The 23,925-nt window shown below is 36.5% G+C and overlaps 1 protein-coding gene across 4 annotated transcripts in view; it reads right to left on the bottom strand.

Moving 5' to 3' along the window:
* The window catches only part of SLC25A26 (solute carrier family 25 member 26), a 153,741-nt gene extending 139,676 nt beyond the window's left edge, over window positions 1–14,065 (bottom strand). For 2 of the 4 annotated variants that reach the window (XR_895798.2, XM_011358471.2), the window contains exon 1: window positions 13,833–14,063. Coding sequence is in view for 2 of the 4 variants with exons in the window: in XM_011358471.2 (XP_011356773.1) it covers window positions 13,833–13,865 (33 nt within the window). In the remaining 2 variants the exon portion in view is untranslated. Of the gene's footprint in view, window positions 1–13,832 lie in introns of all 4 variants that reach the window. The other 2 variants (XM_023529698.1, XM_011358472.2) reach the window with 2 other exon arrangements.
* Window positions 14,066–23,925: the final 9,860 nt, after the last annotated feature.

The following is a 23,925-nucleotide window of genomic DNA, read 5'->3' as shown; positions in this document are numbered from 1 at the left end:
ACGAGCAGCACACCCAAAGAGTGGTCTCACAAGTACACAGGCATGCTGGGGTGAATCCCACTCCATAGGGTCAGCCACCATGCTGCCTTTTCAACAGAAACTTTGCAGGCCAGAAGGGGATGATGAGAAATATTCGAAGTGATGAAAAACAGGAACCTACAACCAAGAATACTCTACCCAGCCAGGCTATCAATTAAAATGGAAGATGAGATAAAGAGTTTCCCAGACAGGAAAAAGCTTAAGGAATTCATCACCAATAAGCCAGAATTACAAGAAATGTAAGGGGGACTTTCGTAAAAAGAAAAGGGGAAAAAAAACATATATACAAATAATAAAATGGCAATAACTATATACCTATCAATAAGTATTTTAAATGTAAATGGATTTAATGTTCAATCAAAAGACATGGGGTAACTGAATGGGTAAGAAAACAAGACCCATATACTGTCTACAAGAGACCCACTTCGGGTCAAATGACACACACGGATTGAAAGTAAAGGGATAGAATAAGATATTTCATGCAAATGGAAATTTTAAAAAGCTGGGGTAGCAATACTTATATCAGACTAAATAGACTTTAAAACAAAAGCTATAATAAGAGACAAAGAAGGATATAACATAATGATAAAGGAATCAACCCAACAAGAGGACATAACCCTAGTAAATATTTATGCACCCAACATAGGAGCACCTACATACATAAAGCAAATATAGACTGACGGAAAGGGAGAGACTGACAGTAATATAGATATAGTAGGGGACTTTAACATCCAAATGACACCAATGGACAGATCTTCAGACAGAAGATCTGCAAGGAAACAGCGGGTTTAAATGACACACTAGATGGAGTTAATTGATATTTTCAGAGCATTTCACCCCAAAGCACAATGTATATTCTTCTCAAGTGCACATGGAACATTTTCCAGGATACACCACATGTTAGGCCACAAAACAACTACCAATAAATTTAAGAATACTGAAATCATATCAAGCGTCTTCTCCGACCAAAATGGTCTGAAACTAGAAATCAATTACAAGAAAAAAAAACTAAAAAATACACAAAAATATGGAGGCTAAATAACATGCTACTAAACAATGAATGAGTTAACAATGAGGTCAAGGAAAAAATCAAAAGATACCTTGAGACAAATGAAAATGAAAACCCAACAACTCAAAATCTATGGGACTCAGCAAAAGCAGTCCTAAGAGAGAAATTCAGAGTAACTAAGAGACAGAAAAATCACAAACAATGTAACCTTACCTAAAAGAACTAGAAAAAAATAGCAAACAAAACCCAAAGTGAGTAGAAAAAAGAAAATAATAAAAATCAGAGTGAAAATAAACAAAATAGAGTCCAGAAAAACAGTACAAAAGATCAATGCAACCAAGAGCCGGTTCTTTGAAAAGACGAACAAAATTGATAAATCTTTAACCAGACTCATCAAGAAAAAAGACAGAGGACACAAATAAAATCAGAAATGAAAGAGAAGTGTCCACTGACTCCAAAAAAACACAAAGAATTATAAGCAATTACATGCCAACAAATTAGACAATCCAGAAGAAACAGATAAATTCCTAAAAACTTACATTCCTAAAAACTTACAATCTCTCGACTGAGTCAAAAAAAATCCCGAAAATCTAAACAGACCAATTACTACTAAAAAGTGAATCAATAACAAAAAAAACTCCCAAAAAGCAAGTCTTGGACCAGATGGCTTCACAGGTGAATTTTACCAAATAGTCAAAGATAAATTAACACCTATTCTTCTCAAACTATTCCAAAAAGTTCAAGAGGAAGGAAGGCTCCTTAATTCTTTTAATAAAGCCACCATTACCCTATTCCAAAACCATACAAAGACATTACAAAAAAAAATAAAATTATAGGCTGATATCCCTGATGAACATAGATTCAAAAATCCTCAACAAAATATTAGCAAACCAAATTCAGCAATACATTAAAAATATCATACACCATGATCAAGTTGGATTTATTCCTGGGATTCAAGGTTGGTTCGATATTTGCAAATCAATTAATGGGATACACCACGTTAACAAATTGAAAGATAAAATCGTATGATCATGTCAATAGATGCGGAAAAAGTGTTTGACAAAAATCCAGCATCCATTTATGTTAAAAACTCTCAGCAAAGTGGGAACAGAGGGAACATACCTCAACATAATAAAACCTATATATGACAAACATACAGCTAACATCACACTCAAAGGGGAAGAGTTAAAAGCATTTTCTTTAAGATCAGGAATGAGACAAGGATATCTACTTTCATCACTTTTATTCAACATAGTATTGAAAGTCCTAGCCACAGCAATCAGACAAGAAAGAGGAACAAGAGACATCCAAATTGGAAAGAAGTAAAACTGTCATTATTTGCAGATGACATGATACTATACATAGAAAACTCTAAAGATTCCACCAAAAAAAAAAAAAAAACAACTGTTAGAACTGATCGAAGAATTCAGTAAAGTAGCAGAATACAAAATTAATATTCAGAAGTCAGTTGCATTTTTATAGACCAATGATGAACTATCAGAGAGAGAAATTACAAAAACAATCTCATTAACAATTACATCAAAACAATAAAATAGCTAGGAATAAATTTAACCAAAAAGGTAAAAGACCTGTACTCAGAAAATTATAAGTCACTGAAAAAAGAAACTGAAGAAGATACAAACAAATGGAAGCAAATACCATGCTCATGGATAGGAAGAATTAACATCATTAAAATGGCACTACTACTCAAAGCAATCTAGAGATTCAATGCAATCTCTATCAAAATGCCGATGGCATTTTTCAGAAAACTAGAACAAAATTCCAAAAATGTTATGGAACCATAAAAGATCGTAAATAGCCACAGCAATCTTGAGAAAGAACAAAATAGAAGGTATCATACTACCTGATATCAAACTATACTACAGGTTATAGTAATCAAAACAGCATGCTGCTGGCATAAAAACAGACACATAGATCAATGGAACAGAATAGAGAGCCCAGAAATAAACCCACTGTTATATGGTCATTTAACCTATGACAAAGGAGACAAGAATATACAGTGGGGTAAAGACAGTCTCTTCAACAAATGGTGCTGGGAAAACTGAACAGAACATGCAAAAAAATGAAACTGGGCCACCTTCTTAAACCCTATACAAGGATTATTTCAAAATGCATTAAAGATTTAAATGTAAGACCCAAAACCATAAAACTCCTATAAGAAAATACAGGCAATAAGCTCTCTGATATTGCTCTTAGTAATATTTTTTTTCTGATATACCTCCTCGGGCAAGGAAAACAAGAGAAAAAATAAACAAATGGGACTACATCAAACAAAAATGTTTTTTTCACAGCAAAAGAAATCATCAACAAAAGGAAAAGAAAACCTGTTGAATGGGAGAAGATATCCATCTGTGATACAATATTCAAAATTTATAAAGAACTCATACAACTCAACAACAAACAATCCAATTAAAAAAAAAAAAAATGGGCAGAAGACCTGAATGCCTATGTCTCAAAGAGGACATAAAGATGACCAATAAGCATATGAAAAGATGCTCAAGGTCACTAATCATCAGAGAAATGCAAATTAAAACCACAATGAGATATCACCTCACACCTGTCAGAATGGCTTCCATCAGTAAATCCAAAAACAACAAGTATTGGCAAGGATATGGAGAAAAGGGAGCCCTCGTACACTGTTACTGGGTTTGCAAAGTGGTGCAGCCACTATGGAAAACAGTTTGAAGGTGCCTCAAAAAATTAAAAATACAACTACTTTTTGACCCAACAATTGCAATTCTGGGTATTTATCCGAAGAAAACCAAAACACTAATTTGTAAAGATCTATGCACCCCTACATTCACAGCAGCACTATTCACAATAGCCAAGTTATGAAAGCAACCTAAGAGCCCATTAATCATCTATTAATGGTACATAACAGGTAGTTATGGTACATATGTACAATGGAATATTACTCAGTCATAAAAAAAAAAATGAAATCTTACCATTTGCAATGACATGGATGGATCTAGAGGATATTATCCTAAGTGAAATAAATCAAAGAAAAATACCACATGATTTCACTTATATATAGAATCTAAAAAACAAACTCACAGATAAAGAGAACAAACTGGTGATTGTTGGATGGGAGGGGTTTGGATGGGAAAGGTAAAGAGAATAAGAAGTACATACTAGTAGTTACAAAATAGACACAGGGATGTGAAGTATAGCATAGAGAATATAGTCAATAATTCTGTAATGGCTCTGTATAGTGCCAAGTGAGTACTAGAGTAATCGAGGGGATCACTTCAAAAATTATATAAATGTCTAACCACTATGCTATATACCTGAAACTAATATAAAATTTAACCAATTACTTTATACCAGAAAAGTACATTACCATAAACATTAATGCTATACTATATGATCAGGTGAAAGACATGACAGAAACCCTCAAAGACCATGTAAGTCTATTCTGCCAAGGACCTAAAAAGATGTCACCAAAAGAATACAGAAATGTGCCAGTGGAGAACCACAAATGGCAATAAAAGAATGATAAATAACATGGGATTTATCTCTGGATATAAAGATGGCCTTTTCTAAGTCATGGGAAAAGGTTCATAAGTAATGTAGAAAGTGAATGAAGTAATGTAGAAAGTAATGAAGAAAAATAAGTGAGAACATTTTTCTCACTTATTTTTAAAGGATTTTATAAAATTCATATGTAAATAAAATATTTTGCCTGCCTCTTCATTTTCTCAAAACACAAGAACTAAAATCCTGCTGAGAATGTCTAATATGACTGGATTCATTAAAAACATGCTGCACTTCAGTCTAATTTTCTCTTTAATCTTAGGAGAGGGTTCAGAGACATGCTCGCTATATACTCCTAAATTTTAATCAATAAGTTAATTACTCTCTCAATCTATTTGGCTACTTTGCATGTATTGATTCTTTAATCCTTCTTTCATCAGAATTCTTATCTTCTCAGAATAAAATGACCATGTTCAATCTACTTATCTAGTAAAACACAAATCAAAAGTTACTAATTGCTTCTGTAAATTTTAAACTTCTGTAACTCAAATGTCATTTAAACTCATGAGACTGAAAAAAAAAAACAGCTAACAGAAAGTAGGAAGAAGAAATACCTATATATTTATCAACACAGCAATATATTTAAGATTTAAAAACTTAAAGCAGTGCTTACAATTTTACATTCATGGTGTTTTGAATATAATTATATACAAAATACACAAGCCAACATCAGCTGAATTATAAAGATCTCTGCTAAATTCCTTTATGTTTTAGCCTGAGAAATTTGTTTTATTTATGGTTATTTAACAAAAAGGTTGTCTGGCAAATGATTAGTTTCAAGATTTATGGTAGCTTATACTGAAAATGCTCAGTTAAGAACTAGACAAAATCCAAAGATACAGAAAATAACCCAGACACAATTTATTGAAACCTTGATATCATATAGATAAAATACACATCTCTACCTCAATAAACGTAAAAAGTGCTAGCAGTTTGTAGAGAGAACGTCTGTAATTAGTGCTTTGAAATTACTCTGAGAGTTGAAAATAGTCAAGATTACATGCTCTAAAATTTTTATTTCTCAAAAAGAAGCTGGCACATAACACACACAAAAAAGCACTGCTGCTCAACTACAGGAAAAAAAACAAACGACTTGTCTAATTTATCTAAACAAAATCATCACAGGCCACTGGCCTAAACCGCAGCTAAGAAGAACCAGCCAAAACATTAACATGGCTTCTCAGGGGAACATCCCTCCTTGACATTGTTTTCTCCACAACAAAGTAGCCACTAGTGACTTTAAGCACCTTAGAGAACTGCTGCTTCTGCTTCCTGTGATACTTCTCTTCTCAATTCACCATCCATTCTTCCTGCAGTGCTATTTGCCACTCCTACACTAATGGAAGTCATCTCTGTAAAATGCAAATTTCAATTTCATTTTGCCACTCTCCAGCCTATAAGTCCTCCAAACTTTCCTATACCCTTTAGGATAAAGGACAAAATCCTAGTACAGCCTATCAGCCTATCAGGCTCTGGAAGGTCTGGACCCCATCTACCTCTCCACCCTCAACTCCATCATTTACCCTTTGCTCACCTTCTTGCCACCTTAAGCTCTCATTTCCTCCAAGTCATCTGATCTTCCTCATTTCTAGGACTTTGTACAGCTATTCCCTAATTCCCCAGTCTCGGATTAAACCCTCTTGTTTCCACAGGCTGATCACAATTTTAATTCTATGACTGAGCATCTGACTACTCTATTTGTCCCACTAGACTGTAAAATCCATACCTGTTTTGTTCACCAATATGTTCCCAGCACCAGTACACAGCAGGTGCTCAACTATTTGAAGAATGCATGAATTAATTACTATAATGAAGGGTTACTAACCATATTTTAGAGGGTACTACAAGTCAACCTAAGTACAACAAATTTTTTAAAAATTGCAAAACATAGGACCAAGCACTTCCCAAAAGAAATATATAAATGGCCAACAAAATATGCTTCTCCATCATTAATGATCAAATAAGAACAAATTAAAATATTTTCCCAATAAAATTAGAAAAGGTTAAAAAAAGAACAATAGTTATGGGCACTATAAAGGGAAACAAATTATTACAATCTATTGGACAATCTGGCAAAACAAAAATGTTAAATTATAAAACTCTTGATCCAGCTATTTTATTTCCAAATATTTCTCCCACAGAAATGAATGCATAAATATATAAGAATGTTTACTACAATATTGTTTGTTACAGTAAAAAACTGGTTATAACCTAAAGGTCTATTCTAGGGGGTCTTGTTGGATAAATTCTTATATCTAAGTAATGAATTGCTACATAGTCTTTAAAAGAATGAGGTTGATCTAAACTCATTGGCACAGAAATATGTTATATTCTTAAATTTATCAAATAAGCTATAGAGCAATATAGGCTGTATAATCCTACCTTTCGAAGAAATGTGTATCTATTATATATTCATAATTAGAAATTCAGAAGCATACACACTAAATTATTAGAAGTTATTACCTCTGTGGAAAGAGATTCAAGATGAGGAATATTTTTACTATCTTGTTAATTTTTGTATTGTCCAAGTTTTATGAGTATTACGAACAAAAAGTAAAGCTATTCAAATTTAATGCTCCCCCAACAACAAAAAAAAATCCTAATTAACTGGTTGCATTTGGTATATAGTAGGAACTCAGTAAGGGGTAACTAAGAACCTTAGCCTATGGACCCTAAACTACATGTCCAGCTTCATTTCACATACTCTAACAAAGCTTGAGCTTCATCCAATCTGACTACCCTATTTCCCAAACATATCCTGAAACTTCCCATTTCTGTGCTCCTGCCTGGGTTTTTCTCTCAACCTGGAATGCTGTTCCTATGCCCCTTGTCCCGTCTACTGCAGCCAGCATATCACCTGCTCCCTTGCCTCCCCGATATACACACACCTGCCAAAATCCTGTTCATTGTTACAAGCCTGTGACTACATGCCACATCCTTCCTAAAGTCTTTCCCATTCTCCCAGTCAGAACTAAATGCTACTGTCTTGACTTCCCCACTTTTGTTACTAACCATCATGTATGCACTACGATCCTTCAGAGTAGAAGCCAGGTCAGTCACCTTTACCTTCCTAAATATCTAATCCAGTGCCTCATAAGTAGCAGGGCCTCTGCACTTGCTTATTGGTTTGAATCGAATGGAAATGTGATATGAGAAAACACTTTATAAAAAGATTAAATGTTGAGAAGAAAAACTGCATTAGGCCACTCTTTGGTTGTCTCTGTTGTGGTTTGCCACAGCACTTGTGACAGTGAAAGCCAGTGTTATCTGTCTGCTGCTATACTTTTTAACATTCCACAGATACATCAACGGCGTTATGGTATATTCACAGTGACTTCTCCAGAAATCCTCTGCTTATCATCACCTTCTGAAGGAAAAGACTGTAGGTTCAGTTTTGTTTAGTGAGGCTATTCTCAAGAATGCAATGATAGTTCGAGAATTTTGAGTATTCTTACATTTCTCCTGAAATTCTTTCAGATTAAATATTGCCTAAAACCACAGTTTTGGCATCAGACAGACCTGGCTTCAGTCTCAACTAGGTCTCCTTAGGAAAGCTATTTAACCTAAGCCTATATTTCTTCATGCATGAAATGGAGAAAATAACAGTATCTATACTTAATAGAATTTTTGAGAATTGAGTGAGATTAAATGAGAAATAAATACAATTAGACGAGCCTGTTATATGCTTAGCAAAATGCCCACCCTTAATAAATTATCAATAAATATGAGGGGTTTTTTTAGTATTATGTAACTATAAATATCTTTCAAAGTTTGCTTATGCCGTATTTCTGACATGCCAAAATGAAAAACCATGTGAAAGACTAAGGTGTACTTTACCAAAGACTGAAGATTACATTCATATATTAAACTTAATAAATTCATATATAAAATCTATAAATTCAAGTCTTTCATTGCAATAATGAATTAAAAGCTCTCTTCAAATTATGCTCCCTGGACAAGATCCACCCACAGACTTACTCAACAGAAACCCAAATCATGCAGTGCATGGCAAGAACAATTAAGCAAGAACAATTCAGCATCAACCTCGAAAATTTGAGCAATACTAGTGTTCAAATTTTTTTATAACACTTAGAATTAAATTTATGGGTTAATTTTTAAAGACTACAAAACTGTAATGATATTTGGATATGAAAAAATTGTGTAAGCACATGTTAAAGTGCTCAGTGAATGGTTACTTTTTATCATCATTTGCAATTAATTTTTGTTTTATTTTCTGTTTAATATCTGCTCCTATGTGACTGTACACTCATGGAGCCAGGTACCATAGCTTTGAAGCACTCTTCCCAAGTACTAGAGCACAAGCCAACAAATATCTGGTTAAACAGGTTGAGATAGCTGATTTGTGAAGGTGGAAAAACCGTGGGTGCAACTTTGTCTTTCCTCTACTTGGCATTTTATTAATATTACTCAAATTCTGTCTTTATCATAAAAAATTAATATTAAAAATTTACATTTGGACATAGTGTTTTTTTTGAAAGTGGTAACAAAAACACATTAACAAGTAATTTCCCTCTAAATCATCACATACTAAAACTTTCCCAGTACCCCCTCTTGGACCGAAAGAAAAATAAGAAAAGAAAGGTAGTCCCATCTTCCAGCACCTGAGATGCAGAAGAAATGCCTCCATCATAGCAATGGTTCCCAGTTGTGGTCCTAGATGACTAGTGAACTCCAAGGGTACCTCACAGGCTCCACTGACTTATCAAAATTCAGAATATACTTGCATATATGTGACCGCCTGTTCAACACAAAAACAAGCAAAAAAGGAAGACCTACTCACTTTGATTTACATGCCAAAAAGAAACAAGTCACACAAAGCAAACTTGAGAATATAAAGTATCACTCCCAATTCCTTACAGATTTGGAAATAATGCTTCATTATCAGGTACTAACTTCCCTTTATTCTAGAATGAAGACTAGGAGGCTACCCTCCAGAAAGATTTGGGGCAAAGAACACTGAAAAATTTTCCCTTAACAGTATGTCCAATACTTTAATCTTACCTTTTCTTCTGTTTTCTTATCCCACCTAAGAAGCCCTAGCAATATCCCTATGCCATTCCCCTCAAGTCCCCTTCTTCCAATAGTTCGCAGCATGAAGGCAGGTTTGGTGAGAAGACACAGCATGAGAATTATGAAAAAGCTTTTTCAGAACCACCTTACTAAAGTAAGGAAAGAAAACCAAACAGTACAAGCAGTCTTTGGACTTAGTACAGTACCTACACGAGAATTTCAGTTATCACAAGTAACACAAGTCCTCCAACACCACGGTTCAAATTAGTTACCATAGTACCATAGTGACATTTTATAAAAATGGTAATTGAAAGAAGGAATTGGCCAACAAAGATGAAAGCGCAGCAAATAAATGAAAAGTGGTAACAATGAAAGTGGAAGTCAAATATAAGTGGAATTACAGAAGAAATAGCTGGCTGTGGGAATACTGTCACTTCTGTTGTTTGAGGGACTAGATATACAGCTAGAGGAAATCAGTGAAAGCAAACTTATCAACAATGAGGAAGACATCCTAGAGGAAGTTATGCCAGCAAAAATCTTCACATTAAAGGAACTATGGGAGATATCTCACAACATTGAAGCACACAGGATAAAACATTAGAAGTTGACCCAGACTTAGAAAGTAGTATGATACTTTGCCAAGGCATAAAAAAGATGTTTGTTCTGTATTGTAAGCTATATAACTAGAAAACGAGTACTATTCAAATTATTTTTGATACATTTTTACAAAGAAATGTTTTTAATATTTCCAATGTTTTAAATTACAATGTATTAACTGTTACTTTTACTATTTTTTCCATTTCCCTAAGCATTTACAATCAACAATAAGTTTTTAATTTTTAACACTGACAATTTTTAAAGATCATTAAATTATCATGATTCTTCTCATTATTAAGTCCACTCTGCCTGATTTCCATTTATATTCATTTTTACAGTCCCACACTACCATGCAAAGGGCTGCCTGTACTTTATACTGTGTAGCACCCACCCTTGTCAAAGTCCTTTCACCTGTAACTTAGGACTGGTTAAAAGTAACTGCAGCAGGGATGTTTTAGTTTCATTCAAAAACAAGCCAGGTGAATAGATGAACTACAAGATCAATAAAAGAGTTAAGTACTGAAAGGGAGAGAGAAAAGAGTCACTCATGAAGAAAAAGATGTGATAAAGGGTGTGCTATTTTTAAAAATCTAAAGTACTTTTTTGTATTTAAAAAAACTATAAGAAAAAAGTACAGGCGTGCCCATTTTATTATGCCTTGCTTAATCGTGCTTCACAGGAGTTGAGTTTTTTACAAATGGAGGCAAGATCCTCCACCTGCAAAAAGATTATGACTCACTTTATTGTGATACTCACTTTATTACAGTGGTCTGGAACTGAAACCACAATATCTCTGAGGTATGCCTGTACAGGCTTCACTGCAGTGGTCTGGAACTACTATCAGTAATGCTATGATCAAAATTACTTTGTATTATCTTGGAGATTTTAAATGCAGCTTTTTTAAAATGAATGGAATAGTATTTTTACATAGTTTTAATTAGGCATAAACAAGTATACATATGTACTGTGTTGCATTCTTTTTTTTTTTTACTCTTATAAGCATTTACCATGTTATTATAGCATATGCTCTTCACAAGCACTACTGTCAAGGGCCACTGAATAAGCCATGAAATGCCATCTATCATCGCTTACCTAACCATTCCTCTTTTGTTTCATGTTTAAGTGGCTTCCTATTATCTTCACTGCGTTAAATGTTATGAACATCTTTAGGTTGCTAATACTTAATTCCAAACTACTTTCCTAAAAGCATGCACCAGTCAATGTACTTCTTGAGGCTTTTTTTCCTAAATAGCCCTCTCTATACTCCAAATGAAAACTGACATCCCAGAGGCATCCCTTATTCAACTCTACAACCCTTCAATGCCCCTCATGAAGCTTTAGAAAGGGAACATTTAAATGTCTGCTACATGCCAGGCTTTGTATTGCATGTTTGATGTTTTATCTCCTTTAACCCTTAAAATCCAAGTTTCAAGACCTCAGCAATCATCTAGGCCTACCTTTCATTCATTGATTCAACAAATAGTGTTGAGTGCCTACAAAGTGTCAGGCTCTAACACAGTAGTAAATAAAACAGTGCTTCCTCAGGAATGCTCAGCCTTTCTCAAAAATGCTCCCAGCCTTAAAAAATGGCCACTCCATTTCTATACTACTTTGATAAGAAAACCTTCTAATGGCTTCCATCATGCTTCAAATAAATACAAATTTCCTTTCCATGGCCCACAAAGACTCTCCTCTGGTGGCCTTGCCTACCTCTCCAGTATCATCTCCTGCCATATTACTCTCACCCACTAGGCCTCAGCTACTTTAACATTCTAAGTTCTTTCCACCTAAGGATTTTCTAACATGCTGCTCACTCTGAACTTTCCCTTATTCCCATCAAAATGCTCCTTCCTATCTTTCAGGTCTTGCGCCTTCCTATCTTTCAGGTCTTCGCTTAAATATTACCTCCTCAGAGCCTTCCTTGGTCACTCCATCTAAAGTCGGTTCTCCAATATTATTCTATCTCTATCCCACCTCAGTTCATTTCTTTCAGAGTACTTATCTTTTGGTTTTGGTTTGTTTGCCACTGTTATCTCCAAGGGTAATCACAGTGCCCAGTGGGCAGAATTCATAGCAGAAAAAATGTATGCTGAAGGAATAAAATAATTTGTCCTTAGCTAGAATGAAATCTAACTTCCTTGAAACTTGTACCCATTGATGCTAATTTTACCCTCTGTAACTACATGAAAAAAAAGTATACATTTCTGCATGTGTACCACTTTAATAAATTTTAAAATCATTGTTCTTTTGTTAACTTGGACACTCACTATTACTACTGCTACTGACTTCGGAAATAGTTATCAAGGAGCAGTTAAGGGTATGGAATTCCATATTACACTGTCTGGGTTGGAATCTAATCTCCAACACTTACACATATGAAATGGATATCACTATGTAATTTTGGACAAGTTATCTAAGCTCTCTGAACCTCAGCTCCCTCATCTGGCAAACAAGAATAAGATGTCAATTGTTTGTCAGAATTAAATGAGATGATGTATGTTAAGAGCTTATCCCAGTTCCTGGCACAACAATGCTAATTGTCAAAACTACTGCTGCTATCTCACCAGCTAGACAGGAAAATTCCTTGAAAGTGGTAATATATTTCTTTGCATGCATCTCTAAAGCCTAGCTTATGCAAGTCTCATACCACAAATCTGGCTAAGGTGTCCCTTCCACATCTTTGCATTACACTGAAACTAGCCCTCATGTCATTTATCCTAACAGTCGCTTTACTGTTCTATCTCTGCTACCTGACCCATGAGAGGTCTATCTTGTTCACATGTTATCTCCAACACTTGCAACAATAAACATTTGATAATTAAATGAATGCCTATGGACCTCCATATTTGATGAGAAGCTTTTTAAAAGTTACTATCTGCTTCTGTCCATTCCCCCACAAGCCAATCCCTGTCCTATTCACTATTTTATCTAGTTTCCCTTACTGAACCTGCCATAGAGAGATTTCAAAATATTAAAGGATTTTTTTTAATGTTAAAAAAAGGTTGATTCTAATAGTTTTCTAAGGCATTAAGCATTGTCATATTGGTTCCATAGCGTGGCTGTTTGTGTTCATCAATATATCTAAATCCTAGAAGAATGCTTGGAAGCAGAATAAGTGGATTAATTATATATTGAATGAATGAATGGATGGATGGATGTCATTTTATGAGACTGAAAAAAGATACAGCAAAATGACAACGATAGCTTTGGACAGAAGGGCTCTGAGAGATTTAAGTAAGCGTTTTCTGTTTTGCTACATATGTTTTCTTAAATCTCAAGTTCTCCCGAGTGTAGTTAAATTAATTGAAGCTTTTCGTTCTTTAAGTAGCGAAACTGTCTTCGCGCGGAAGGCAATGAGTAAAGTGCCACTCAATCTAGACCCCCGTCTCTTTCTGGCGTCCGGGTAGGAAAAATATGGCCTTGACACAAGGTGCGGCGGCGGCCCAAGAGCCCCGCCCTCCCTCCCAAACCTGGTGACGGGTGACTCGAGGAGAGTCCAGCGCGCAAAACCGGAAGAAACTGCTAGTGCAGAGAAGCCCCTACAGGCACCAGTGCCAGACTCTGGCACTCCGAACGCTCCACTCTACCGCCCCGCACTCACCACCAGCGAGGTTGTGAATCCAGGCTGATCCATGGCCCCGCAGACACGGTCAAAGCTACAAATCGGGGCTGAGCAGAGGAGGGTTACGGACCCATGCTTATGGACGCCGCCATCTTGGAGGCGGGGCCTAATGTGTCCGCACGTCCGAGGTCACATGAGGGCGAGCTACAACAACTTCACGTGCAACCAAGAAAGCTGGCTCGGAGAAGCTCCGTGAAGGAGGGGCGGGGCCTGGGGAGGTGTAATCAAGCCAAATCTCGCGACTCTTCTCTGCCTTCATTTCCTGCAGCAGCCTGTGATTCGGCTAGATGGAGGAACTCTCGCGAGCAATAAGCCTCGGCTGGGTTTCAGGGTTGGAGAGCAAAACAGTGAGGGCTGGGTGGAGCTAATGATTTAGACGAAGAGGCGTGGCTATAGTAGAATGAGTGGCGGTGGAGGGCCTGCTAGTTTCGGGGGACAATGTTTGTGGTTTCTAAACAGTTATTTCTTTTTGGTTTTCTCTTGGTTTTCTCTGTACAAATTTTGTCTGAATTACTATAAAACACGCAATATCAGAATATTATTAAAGATATAGAAAAACACTTCAAAATTTTCCATACTCCAGCTAAAAATTAACATCCTCCACTTCTACTTACTGGCAGTTATTGCACTTAAAATTATTCACTTGTTCAATAAGTTACTTGCTCACCTTGTTTTCTGTGATACCAGTGTGCACACCTCGAAGACCACTTTATTAAGTACTTAGTACAAGTTTCTTAGAGTAGGCCTGCCTTTACATTTATTAAATAAATACCTTCTAACTTTTCATTTATTAAAGACCAGCTATATCTCAGACTTGGTGCTAGATGATTGATAGACCATTTCCAACTTAATACAACCATTTCGTAAGGTAAGCACCATTTTCATCCTCATTTTACAGAGGATGCTGATGCTCCAAGAGGTTCAGTAGCTCATCCAAAGCTACAGAGAACATAGAGCTAGGCTTGCAATTTTACTTAGTGTCGTTATCATCTTTCCTCAAAACCCTTGCAACGGCCTGAGCAAGCTCCTCGACTGCCCTTCTTCAATCCATCTTTCATACCATTGCTAGAATCTTTATTCTCTTCTAGATGAAACGATCTCGAAATGACTAGCAGAATACCTTTAGAGTTTCAAATTCGGAACTGTCACCTTTTCTAAGAGCGAGTTTCCTCCCTTATAAAGTGGGGATTATGATAGTAACTTCTTTAGTACTATAACAGATTAAGTGAAATAATACAGGCACTTTAACTTAGTTCTTGGCTCATAGAAGGTGCTCTGTAAAGATGATGGTAATGTCACTTCCCTGTTTTAAATGAATCCCTTTTGCTGCTTATGTGAGACAGTCCAGCTCTTTAGCATAGAACTCACCTCACTTGGTGTCTCTTGTCATCCTTCCCACTGGCTGGACTACTCACAGACTATACAGTTTCAAGCCTCCTCATTTTACCCATATTGTTCTCTCTGCCAAGAACAACTTCCCCTATACTGCCTGCAGAACACTGATCCTCTCCTATTTGCCACATGGCACCCTCCAAAGGCCATCTCAAAGCATGTTAGTTCAGTCCCTCTAAGCCAGCAGGAGAATCTCCTGCTATTTGTCTCTTCTAAGGGCTCATATAGCTAGGTCAGGCTCACCCAGGATAGTATCCCTTTTGATTAACTCAAAGTCAAATGATTTGGGAATTTAATTACATCTACAAAATCCCTTTGCCACATAATGCAACATAATCATGGCAGTAATATCATACTAACAGGTTCTACTCACACACAAGGGAAGCAATTATGCAAAACATATACATTAGAGAGCACGGATCTTGAGAACCATCTTAGAATTTTGCCCACCACACTTTCCCAAAGGCCCTTGCTGGTAGCCTCCTCACAAGCCATCAAGGTTCTATCAATAGGCTCTCACTAAAACCTCACTCAAAGTCCTTCCATCTTTCATCTACTCCCTGATGCCAAAGCCACTCCCACAGTTTAGATGTCTGTTACAGTAGCACCCCATTTCCAAGTACCAAAATCTGTATTGGTTGTCTATTGCTGAGTAACAAACTACCCCAGAATTTAGAACAGCAATAAACTTTTATTACCCCAGAATTTAGAACCGCAATAAACTTTTATTACAGTTTCTGTGAGTCAGGAATCTGAGAATGACTGAATGGTTTAGTCTCATAGTCTCTCTCCTGAGGTTGCAGTCAACGCATCAGCTAGGGCTATATCGAAAGACCTTTTTGGGACTGGAAGATCTACTTACAAAATGGCTCACTCCAATGACTGGGAAATTAGTGCTAGCTATTGGCAGTTCCTTCACCCATAGACCTCTCCATAGGGTTGCTTGAGCATCCTCATGATATGACAGCTGGTCTTCCCCAGAGTGAGTGATCTAAGAGAGAACACAATAGAAACTACAATGTCTTTTATGACTTGGCCTCAGAAGTCACTCAGTTATCATTCCTAAAAGAGTCTATTGGTTACACAAGTCATTCTATTTATTATGGGATTGGATTATACAAAGGTATAAATACTAGGAGATGTGGATCACTGGGTGCTATCTTGGAAACTGGCTACCACATCAGAGAAATGCAAGTAAAAACCACAATGAGTTACAACTACATACTCACTAAAATGACTATGATTTAAAAGACCAAAAAGACCAAGTGTTGTTGGCCAGGATGAAGAATAACTGGAACTTTCATGCATTGCTGTTTTTTTTTGTTTTGTTTTGTTTTTTAATTTCTCATTTTTTTACTTAGTAAACATCACGACTTTCACTATCATAGCAAAAGAATTTTTATGCAACCAAAAGTGTTCATCGGTGTGTGATTGAGAAAATTTGATTATGTTACTCATAGGTAGGTATTTAAAACCATGACGTAGAGAGTCTTTAATGATGTAGAAAAATGGTAAACAAAACAGTTTCACAAGAGTATATGCATGTGCTGGTTTTTCCCTTTCTACCTCAGCAGATCCATTCTCTACTTTCTCTGCGTTGTTCTCTGCCCTAGGAACTGTCCTTTGATTTACAGTTGGGTTTGACCAATGAAAGTCATGGACAGATCTGAGGATGGCAAGAGAAAGAGGTCAAGGTATTTCCTTTCTGCCCCTCCTTGCCTCAACCCAATTCTGGCTGGTGTTTTGTTCCTCTACAATACTTCTCCTATAAGACAGGCTCCCCTCTGGGGCTCCCTCTCTCTCTGGCCTCTGATAACATCTTTTCCTTTGGTCTAGGGATAATAATGGCTTCCTACCGTTGTGAGCCCTGGCTACTTCTTCATACTTCATTCATTTTCTTAACATTGTCCACAGTTCAAGGCCCAGTCGAGTGTACTCTATTTGCTGCTAGAACTCTGACAAAAGCCACTATAACCCAACTTTACTAAATATGTGTGTGTGTGTGTGTGTGTGTGTGTGTGTGTATTATCTCTTGCTGCATAACAAACTATCCCAACATTAGCAGTTTAAAACAACAAACGTTTATCATATCAGAGTTTCTGTGGGTCCAAAATATGGATGTGGCCTAGCAAGGCATGACTGGCTCAGAGTCTCTTATGGAACTGCAGTCATGCTGTCAGCCAGGACTGCAATTCTATCTGATGGCTCAAATGGGGAACGATCTACTTCCAAGATCACTCACACGATTGTTGGCAGATTTAGGTTCCTCATAGGATGTTGACTGAGGGCTTCGATTCTTCATTGTGTGTTGACTGAAGGCCTCCCTCAGTTCCTTGCCAGATGGGCCTCTCTATACGGGACCTTGCAACATGGCCCCTGGCTTTCACCAGAGTGAGCCAACAAGAAATAGTGAGAGAGAACACTGAAGATGAAAGCCCCAGATTTTTGTCATCTGATCTCTGAGGTGACATCCCATCACTTTTGCCAGCCCACGCTCAAAGGAAAGGGATTACACAAGGTCATGAACACAAGGCAGCAGGAATCATTAGGCAATCTTAGAGGCAATATGTAATTTACAAATGCACAGAAAAAAACCTATGTGATGACTGGTTATGTTTGGGCACATTAAAAATGATCTTTCTGTTTTCTTTTTACATTATTGGCCACTTATAATGAATAATTGCTACTGCTATGACTATTATCATCATATAAATCTTTTGTTACTGACCAATCTCTAGCTGAGCGAGTTGATATAAACCTACCTAGACTTGACAAAGAGTGAATCAATTATCCGCCTTAATTGGGTTTTGTTCAATATTTGACCCAAGATAAAGCTCTGGCTTGGCTTCCAATACACATATAAAAAGAATCAGGATGGAATTTGCTCCGCTAATTTTTACATTCTCTGACAAAGATCTCTGCTCTACTGCATGCAGAAATTATCCTAAAACCTTGCCTTCTGCATTTACCGCCCATCAGTTTGGCAAGCCTATCACTTTGAAATGCAACACAGAGATGCCCTTGCTGTAATTGTTCTCTGTTTAAGTGTCAACAGATAATTAAAGGTCACCCTTGTGACACTTCCCTGACACAGAGGATGACATAAAATGATTTTTCTCAGCCACTGGCTATTGTTATATTCAAGGGCAAATTGAGCTATTTTTTCTTTGCAGTAGAGGAAATGAGAAAACGTAAATGGGGTTCATGATCTTCCCATTATAGGAAATTTAAACAAAAATGTCCACCATTAAACCACAGTCTTCTAGATGAGCACAAATAAGAGCTTTTATTCTTCTTCAAATTAATTTCACTAGCAAGTGCTGAGTACTTATTACATATCCATAATGGTCTTATTTCTTTATAAACATCTTACCCTTTCAACTTTACTTTTTATCATGGTTCCATGATTCTTACAATCTGCCAGGTTAAGAATCCTGCTCTGGTCCAATTTCTTATTTATCTTTGATGTCCAAACCATTACCTGACCCTTTGGAGGATGCCCCTCCTGTCCTCTCCTTTCTCTCTGCAAAAGCCTTCGTTTAGGCCTTCAAAAATCATAACTTAATGGTTATGAGGTCATTAAAAACATTCTCATGACGTTATATTCCCATTTCCAGTTCACCTAGACAGCTCTGCATGAGTAAAGAAATTGCAAACATTTTATGTCAGGCCTTATGTACATGACTGCCCATTTCCCTATTTACTTTCTCACCTAATCTAAACTGTCACCCTGTGACTTAGGTATTTTAATAAAACCTAGACTCCTGGTTTCTGAAAAGAAAACAATAAAACCCAAAAAGTAGTCATTGTCACTTTGAAAGACAGTTTGACAGTTTCTTATAAAGCTAAATATAATTTTAACATGTGATCTGGAAATTATGCTCCTTGGTACTGAAATTAGTTGAAAACATGTCCACCCAAAAACCTGCACATGGATGTTTATAGCATCTTTATTATAATTGCCAAAGCTTGGAAGCAACCAAGATGTCCTGTTTATCCATTCAGTAGGTGAATGGATAAATAAACTCATACATATATGACATTCTGGAAAAGGCAAAACTATGGAGACAGTAAAATGATGAGTGGTTCCCAGAGGTTCAGGGAGTCAGGGAGAGGGAGGAATGAAGAGCGAAGCACAGAGGATTTTTAGGGCAGTGAAACTATTTTGGTACTATATATATATAGTACGATACGAAGTGTTTATATAGTATATATAGTATCATACTATCATGGTGAAGATATGTCATCATACACTGTCAAAACCCACAGAATATGCAATACTCGAGTGATTTACCTAAACTATGGATTTTGAATAATAACGATGTTTCAATATAGGTTTGTCAATTGTAATGAATGCACCACTCTGGTTGAGGATGTGAATAGTCGAGGAGGCTGCGTCTGTGTGTGTGGAGTGGTGGCGGGGGGCGAGGGAGTGGCAAGAAGTATATGGGAATTATCTATAGTTTCTGCTCAATTTTGCTGTAAACCTAAAACTACTCTAAAAAAATAAAGTCTATTACAATAAAAAAAGGAGGTCATTGTACTATTTTTCGAGATTCCCAATGATAACATACTTTAGTCAAATTCTAATCTCTTTCTACTCAGGGAGAAAGAGAGGGAGGGAGGGTAGAAAGGAAGAGAGGAATACTAAGATAATATAAGAAAAAAAAAAGTTCATGTCTTGCTCCATGTTTAAAAGACATTTTTCTCCAACCCAAATGCTCCATCAGCAGATGAATGAATAAACAAAATGTTGTGTACATACAATGGAATATTATTTAGCCTTAAAAAGGAAGGAAATTCTGACATGCTACTATGTAGATAAACCTTGAAGACATTATGCTAAACTAAATAAGCCAGTCATGAAAGGACAAATACTATACGATTTTGCTTTTAAGAAGTACCGAGAGTAGTCATATTTGCAGAGAGAGAAGGTAAAATGGTGGTTACCAGGGGCTGAGGACAGGGGGACATGGTTAATGTTTAAGAGTATGGAATTTCAGTTGGGAAAGATGAAATGTTCTAAGGATAAATGGTAGTAATGAGTGTACTTAATGCCATTGAATTGTACATTTAAAATGATCATTTTTATGTTACGTATTTTTTACCACCATAAACAAAAGATACTTTCTCTTCATAGGAGGTGGAATGCATTTAATGTATTTATTTCATTTCAAAGATGAAATGTTTCTCAGTCTCACAAAAAAAGCTGATGCACAACATTCTTTAAACAACTTTAACCAGTTTTTCTTACCCCTTCAATGATATTTTGCTTCATGAATCAGAGTTGCTAAAGGGAAAGAGAGAGGGAGACAACGATCAGTGAGGAGCTCTTTTACGTGCCCCAGATAATTCACTGATATGGAAAAGTTTAAAAGAATGATAAGTATTACTTATTATTTCCACTCATCAACTCCCTCATCATTGTGTGCCTCTCCCAGCTCAGTAATTAAGACAACACATTACCACTATAGGGTAATGTGTCACTCAGTTCAGTCCCACATTCTCTGTTAATTGTTAGTTTTGTTCCTTTTGCAGGTTTAATTTCTCAACAGATGTTTTATATTTTTACTTTCAGCCTGAGTGATCTGGCTCCTGACTACTACCTCAACTTCACAGCCTACCAGTCACCTTTTTTTTGTTTTTGTTTTTTTGCTAATAAAGCTTTAGCAATATTGGGGTTTTCAGTCCCTTAGAGAAGCCAGTCCTTTCCATACCTACCGTTTCAGGTACATACCCAGCCCCCATTCCCACATTTCTCCTTCTCACTTGACCTTCACTGAAAGCTCAGCTTAATTTGGTTTCCTCAGATGTTGTCTTCTCCTTCGCATCACCCTATTACCATCAGTTTTCTCCTGTAGTGTCATATTTTCTTCAGCACTTATTGCAATTTGTAATTCTGTTTCTGTGCTCATTTTTTTAACATTTGTCTCTACCACTAGATTATAAAATCCATGAAGACGAGGATAATGTCTATCAAGTTCAACACTGTGTGCTCAGTCAACAGTTGGACTGAAGGAAAGAAGGGAGAGGAGAGAGGAAAGGAGAAAGAGAGTAAAGGAGACCATGTGACACAGTCAAAGCTGATGCGCATTGGGAAGTTTCAATAGGCATCAAGATTCCTAGAAACCAGTACCAGAGGATTCTTAGTGCTACCTAAATCTTCAGGGTGTCTTTTTCCCCAGAAAATTATTCCTCCTATATTTCTGACAGTTGGAAAACAAAAGATGTCAATTCGCAGTACGTGTTCCTGGCAAAAGAGCATGTGGAATCTATATAGCAATCTATATCCTAATTTATCTGATCTCTGATCTCTGCCTCTCCTAGAGTTCACCACTATTGGCCTATCATAATCTCCTTTCAAGAAATGAGCTGTCTCAGAATCACAGCTGAATCTAAGAGCAATGAGAAATCAGTTCTGTTGAGACCCCTTTGGCAATAGATTGGCCATTTCACAAGGGAAAGTGATCATCTCTCTTTCTAAAAGTCATTATGATCATTGAGATTATACACTGCTTGCAGAAATAAAATGAGAAAATCAAAGAAGAACCTAGATTTTTATCTTCATAAATATAGGGAAAGAATTACTTAAAATAAGTTTCAAAAAGTGAAAATACAGTTGACTAATCCCTCAGAAACAAAGTAACTTTTCCATATTGTTTTAATTACAAAGTTTTTTCTCATGCAATATGTAAGTTACCCTCAGTAAGTACTTAGAGAGTACTGTGCTTACATAAGTACTCACAGTATGCTACTTTTATGCTTGCATATAATGAGTTTTAATTCAAGGCAGACTACTTCTGTCATGTTGATAAACTATGTTTCAACAATTGATTGATAGCAATAGATAATCCATTATTCCACCTTATTTTCCACCTCTATGTCTCTTCAACTTCTAAAATATTCCTCTAAAAGAAAGCTTAGATGCACAAGAAAATTGAGACAGGACTTATGATCAAGGTTTAAAATTAAGTTGAGAAATATATTTCTAAAATATATTGTATGCCTCTTTCTTCTTCTCCAAATATTCTACAATTAACAAGACCCATTTGTAACTTTTAAAAATCTTGGTTTTAACTATGCATTTGTTTACATGAAAGTTTACAGCATTTGTCAATTGCTATAGGTAGGAATTGGGAGATGAGGGCCACTGCTTTATATGTGTTGTGCTCTTATTCATCAAAGAATCATGCAGACAATTGTGAGTAAAATGTTAACCTTAAGCCCTGGGCTGAAGCATAATCTGCCTTTGATACAAATTTGGAGTCTATCATCTTACAGTACTGTCTCATAGAAAATGACAAATTAAGATACATGTAGAAGGTTGTATCTGCCTTGTATCTGTAAAACCCTCTAATTGCTGAAACCATGCTGAGAATGGAAAGAGCCTTAAACTGGACTGGAATGGTCTAAAGAATTGGTGAGAAACTAAGGCTGCAGCCTCTTTGTGCTATAGGTGACATACCTATACCATGTATGTGTGGCAGCTATACATGTCCTGTGTAGGTGAAAAAAGTCAAAAAGCCGGATATTTAGGTAGCAATTGGGCCTCTCAATGAGGCACAGATGCTGTGCATGTAATCCTGCATCCATCTAAAAAGCTTAGAAAAGATGGTGTTAAAGCCTACTGAGTCTCCTGAGTCTGGTTGCCTGTAACTTTAGAATGTGTAACTATCACTGAGCTGATGTAAATATATTAACTGAAGTTTCCTTTATTCTAAAATGTTCTCTAACACTTTATAATAATTTCTTTGCTCTTCCAAAAATAATATCTACCCTTCATAGGAGGATTTTCTTATAAAGAGAGTACGTGTACAGCTTTGCAGATTGTGCATTGCGTGGCTCCAAGGAATGCCAATTATAATGTAGTCAACATGAATGTTTTACAGATTGTTCATTGCACAGCTCTGGGGGACAATAATTACTTTGCAGTCTATATAAGTGGCAGTCCCTGGAGTTGTACAATGCCCAAGCTCCACGTCATACATGGCAGCCCTGGATCTTTCAGTCTGAGGTTTACTAGTTCCAAAATGAACCCTGACTTGAAGTAAAGAAAGCAAGAATTTTGCTTTCAGCAATGCTATTTATGGACTACTCCATATCTCTCTGGCTCATCTGAGTTCACCTATAGCTATGGTAGGCAGTTCCTGGCAATATCCCAATTCAGGAATCAGTGTTTCTCATCCTCTGCCTGAGCACTCTCTCTTGCACCATGGGAGATTTGCAGGCATGATCTAAGTATGTGGGTAAGTACATGCCCCAACCTTCACTCTGATAGGGAGATATCACATAGTTTCTCAGAGATTTCCCAGGAGAATAGTTGCTTACAGCACTAATCTGCTATTTTATGCATACTTTATCACCTTTTCCCCCTTTCTTGTCTCACTTTTTTCACTTTCTTATTTGTGCTTCCGGGAATTGTCTCCCACCCAAAAAACTACCTGCATCCAAGTCTTTGTCTCAGAGTCTATTTTAGAAAAAGCTCAAATTAAAACAGATAACCATTAGAAACAAATTACCTTAATTGATTTTGTAAATTGAGTCCTGGGCAAGGTCTAAATATTTATTAAATGAAGGAACAAATAATTCTTCAACAGGGACAATAGGCTGCCTCCACTGATCGGGAAGGTGTGAAGCAAGAAGTGAGGCAATAAGTTCCATACCTCAATCTGCATGTGTG

Source organism: Pteropus vampyrus, unplaced genomic scaffold (assembly GCF_000151845.1).
Source record: "Pteropus vampyrus isolate Shadow unplaced genomic scaffold, Pvam_2.0 Scaffold41, whole genome shotgun sequence".
NCBI lineage: Eukaryota > Metazoa > Chordata > Mammalia > Chiroptera > Pteropodidae > Pteropus > Pteropus vampyrus.
Note: the sequence above shows the minus strand (reverse complement) of the source record. Positions and strands in the feature narration are given on the sequence as shown.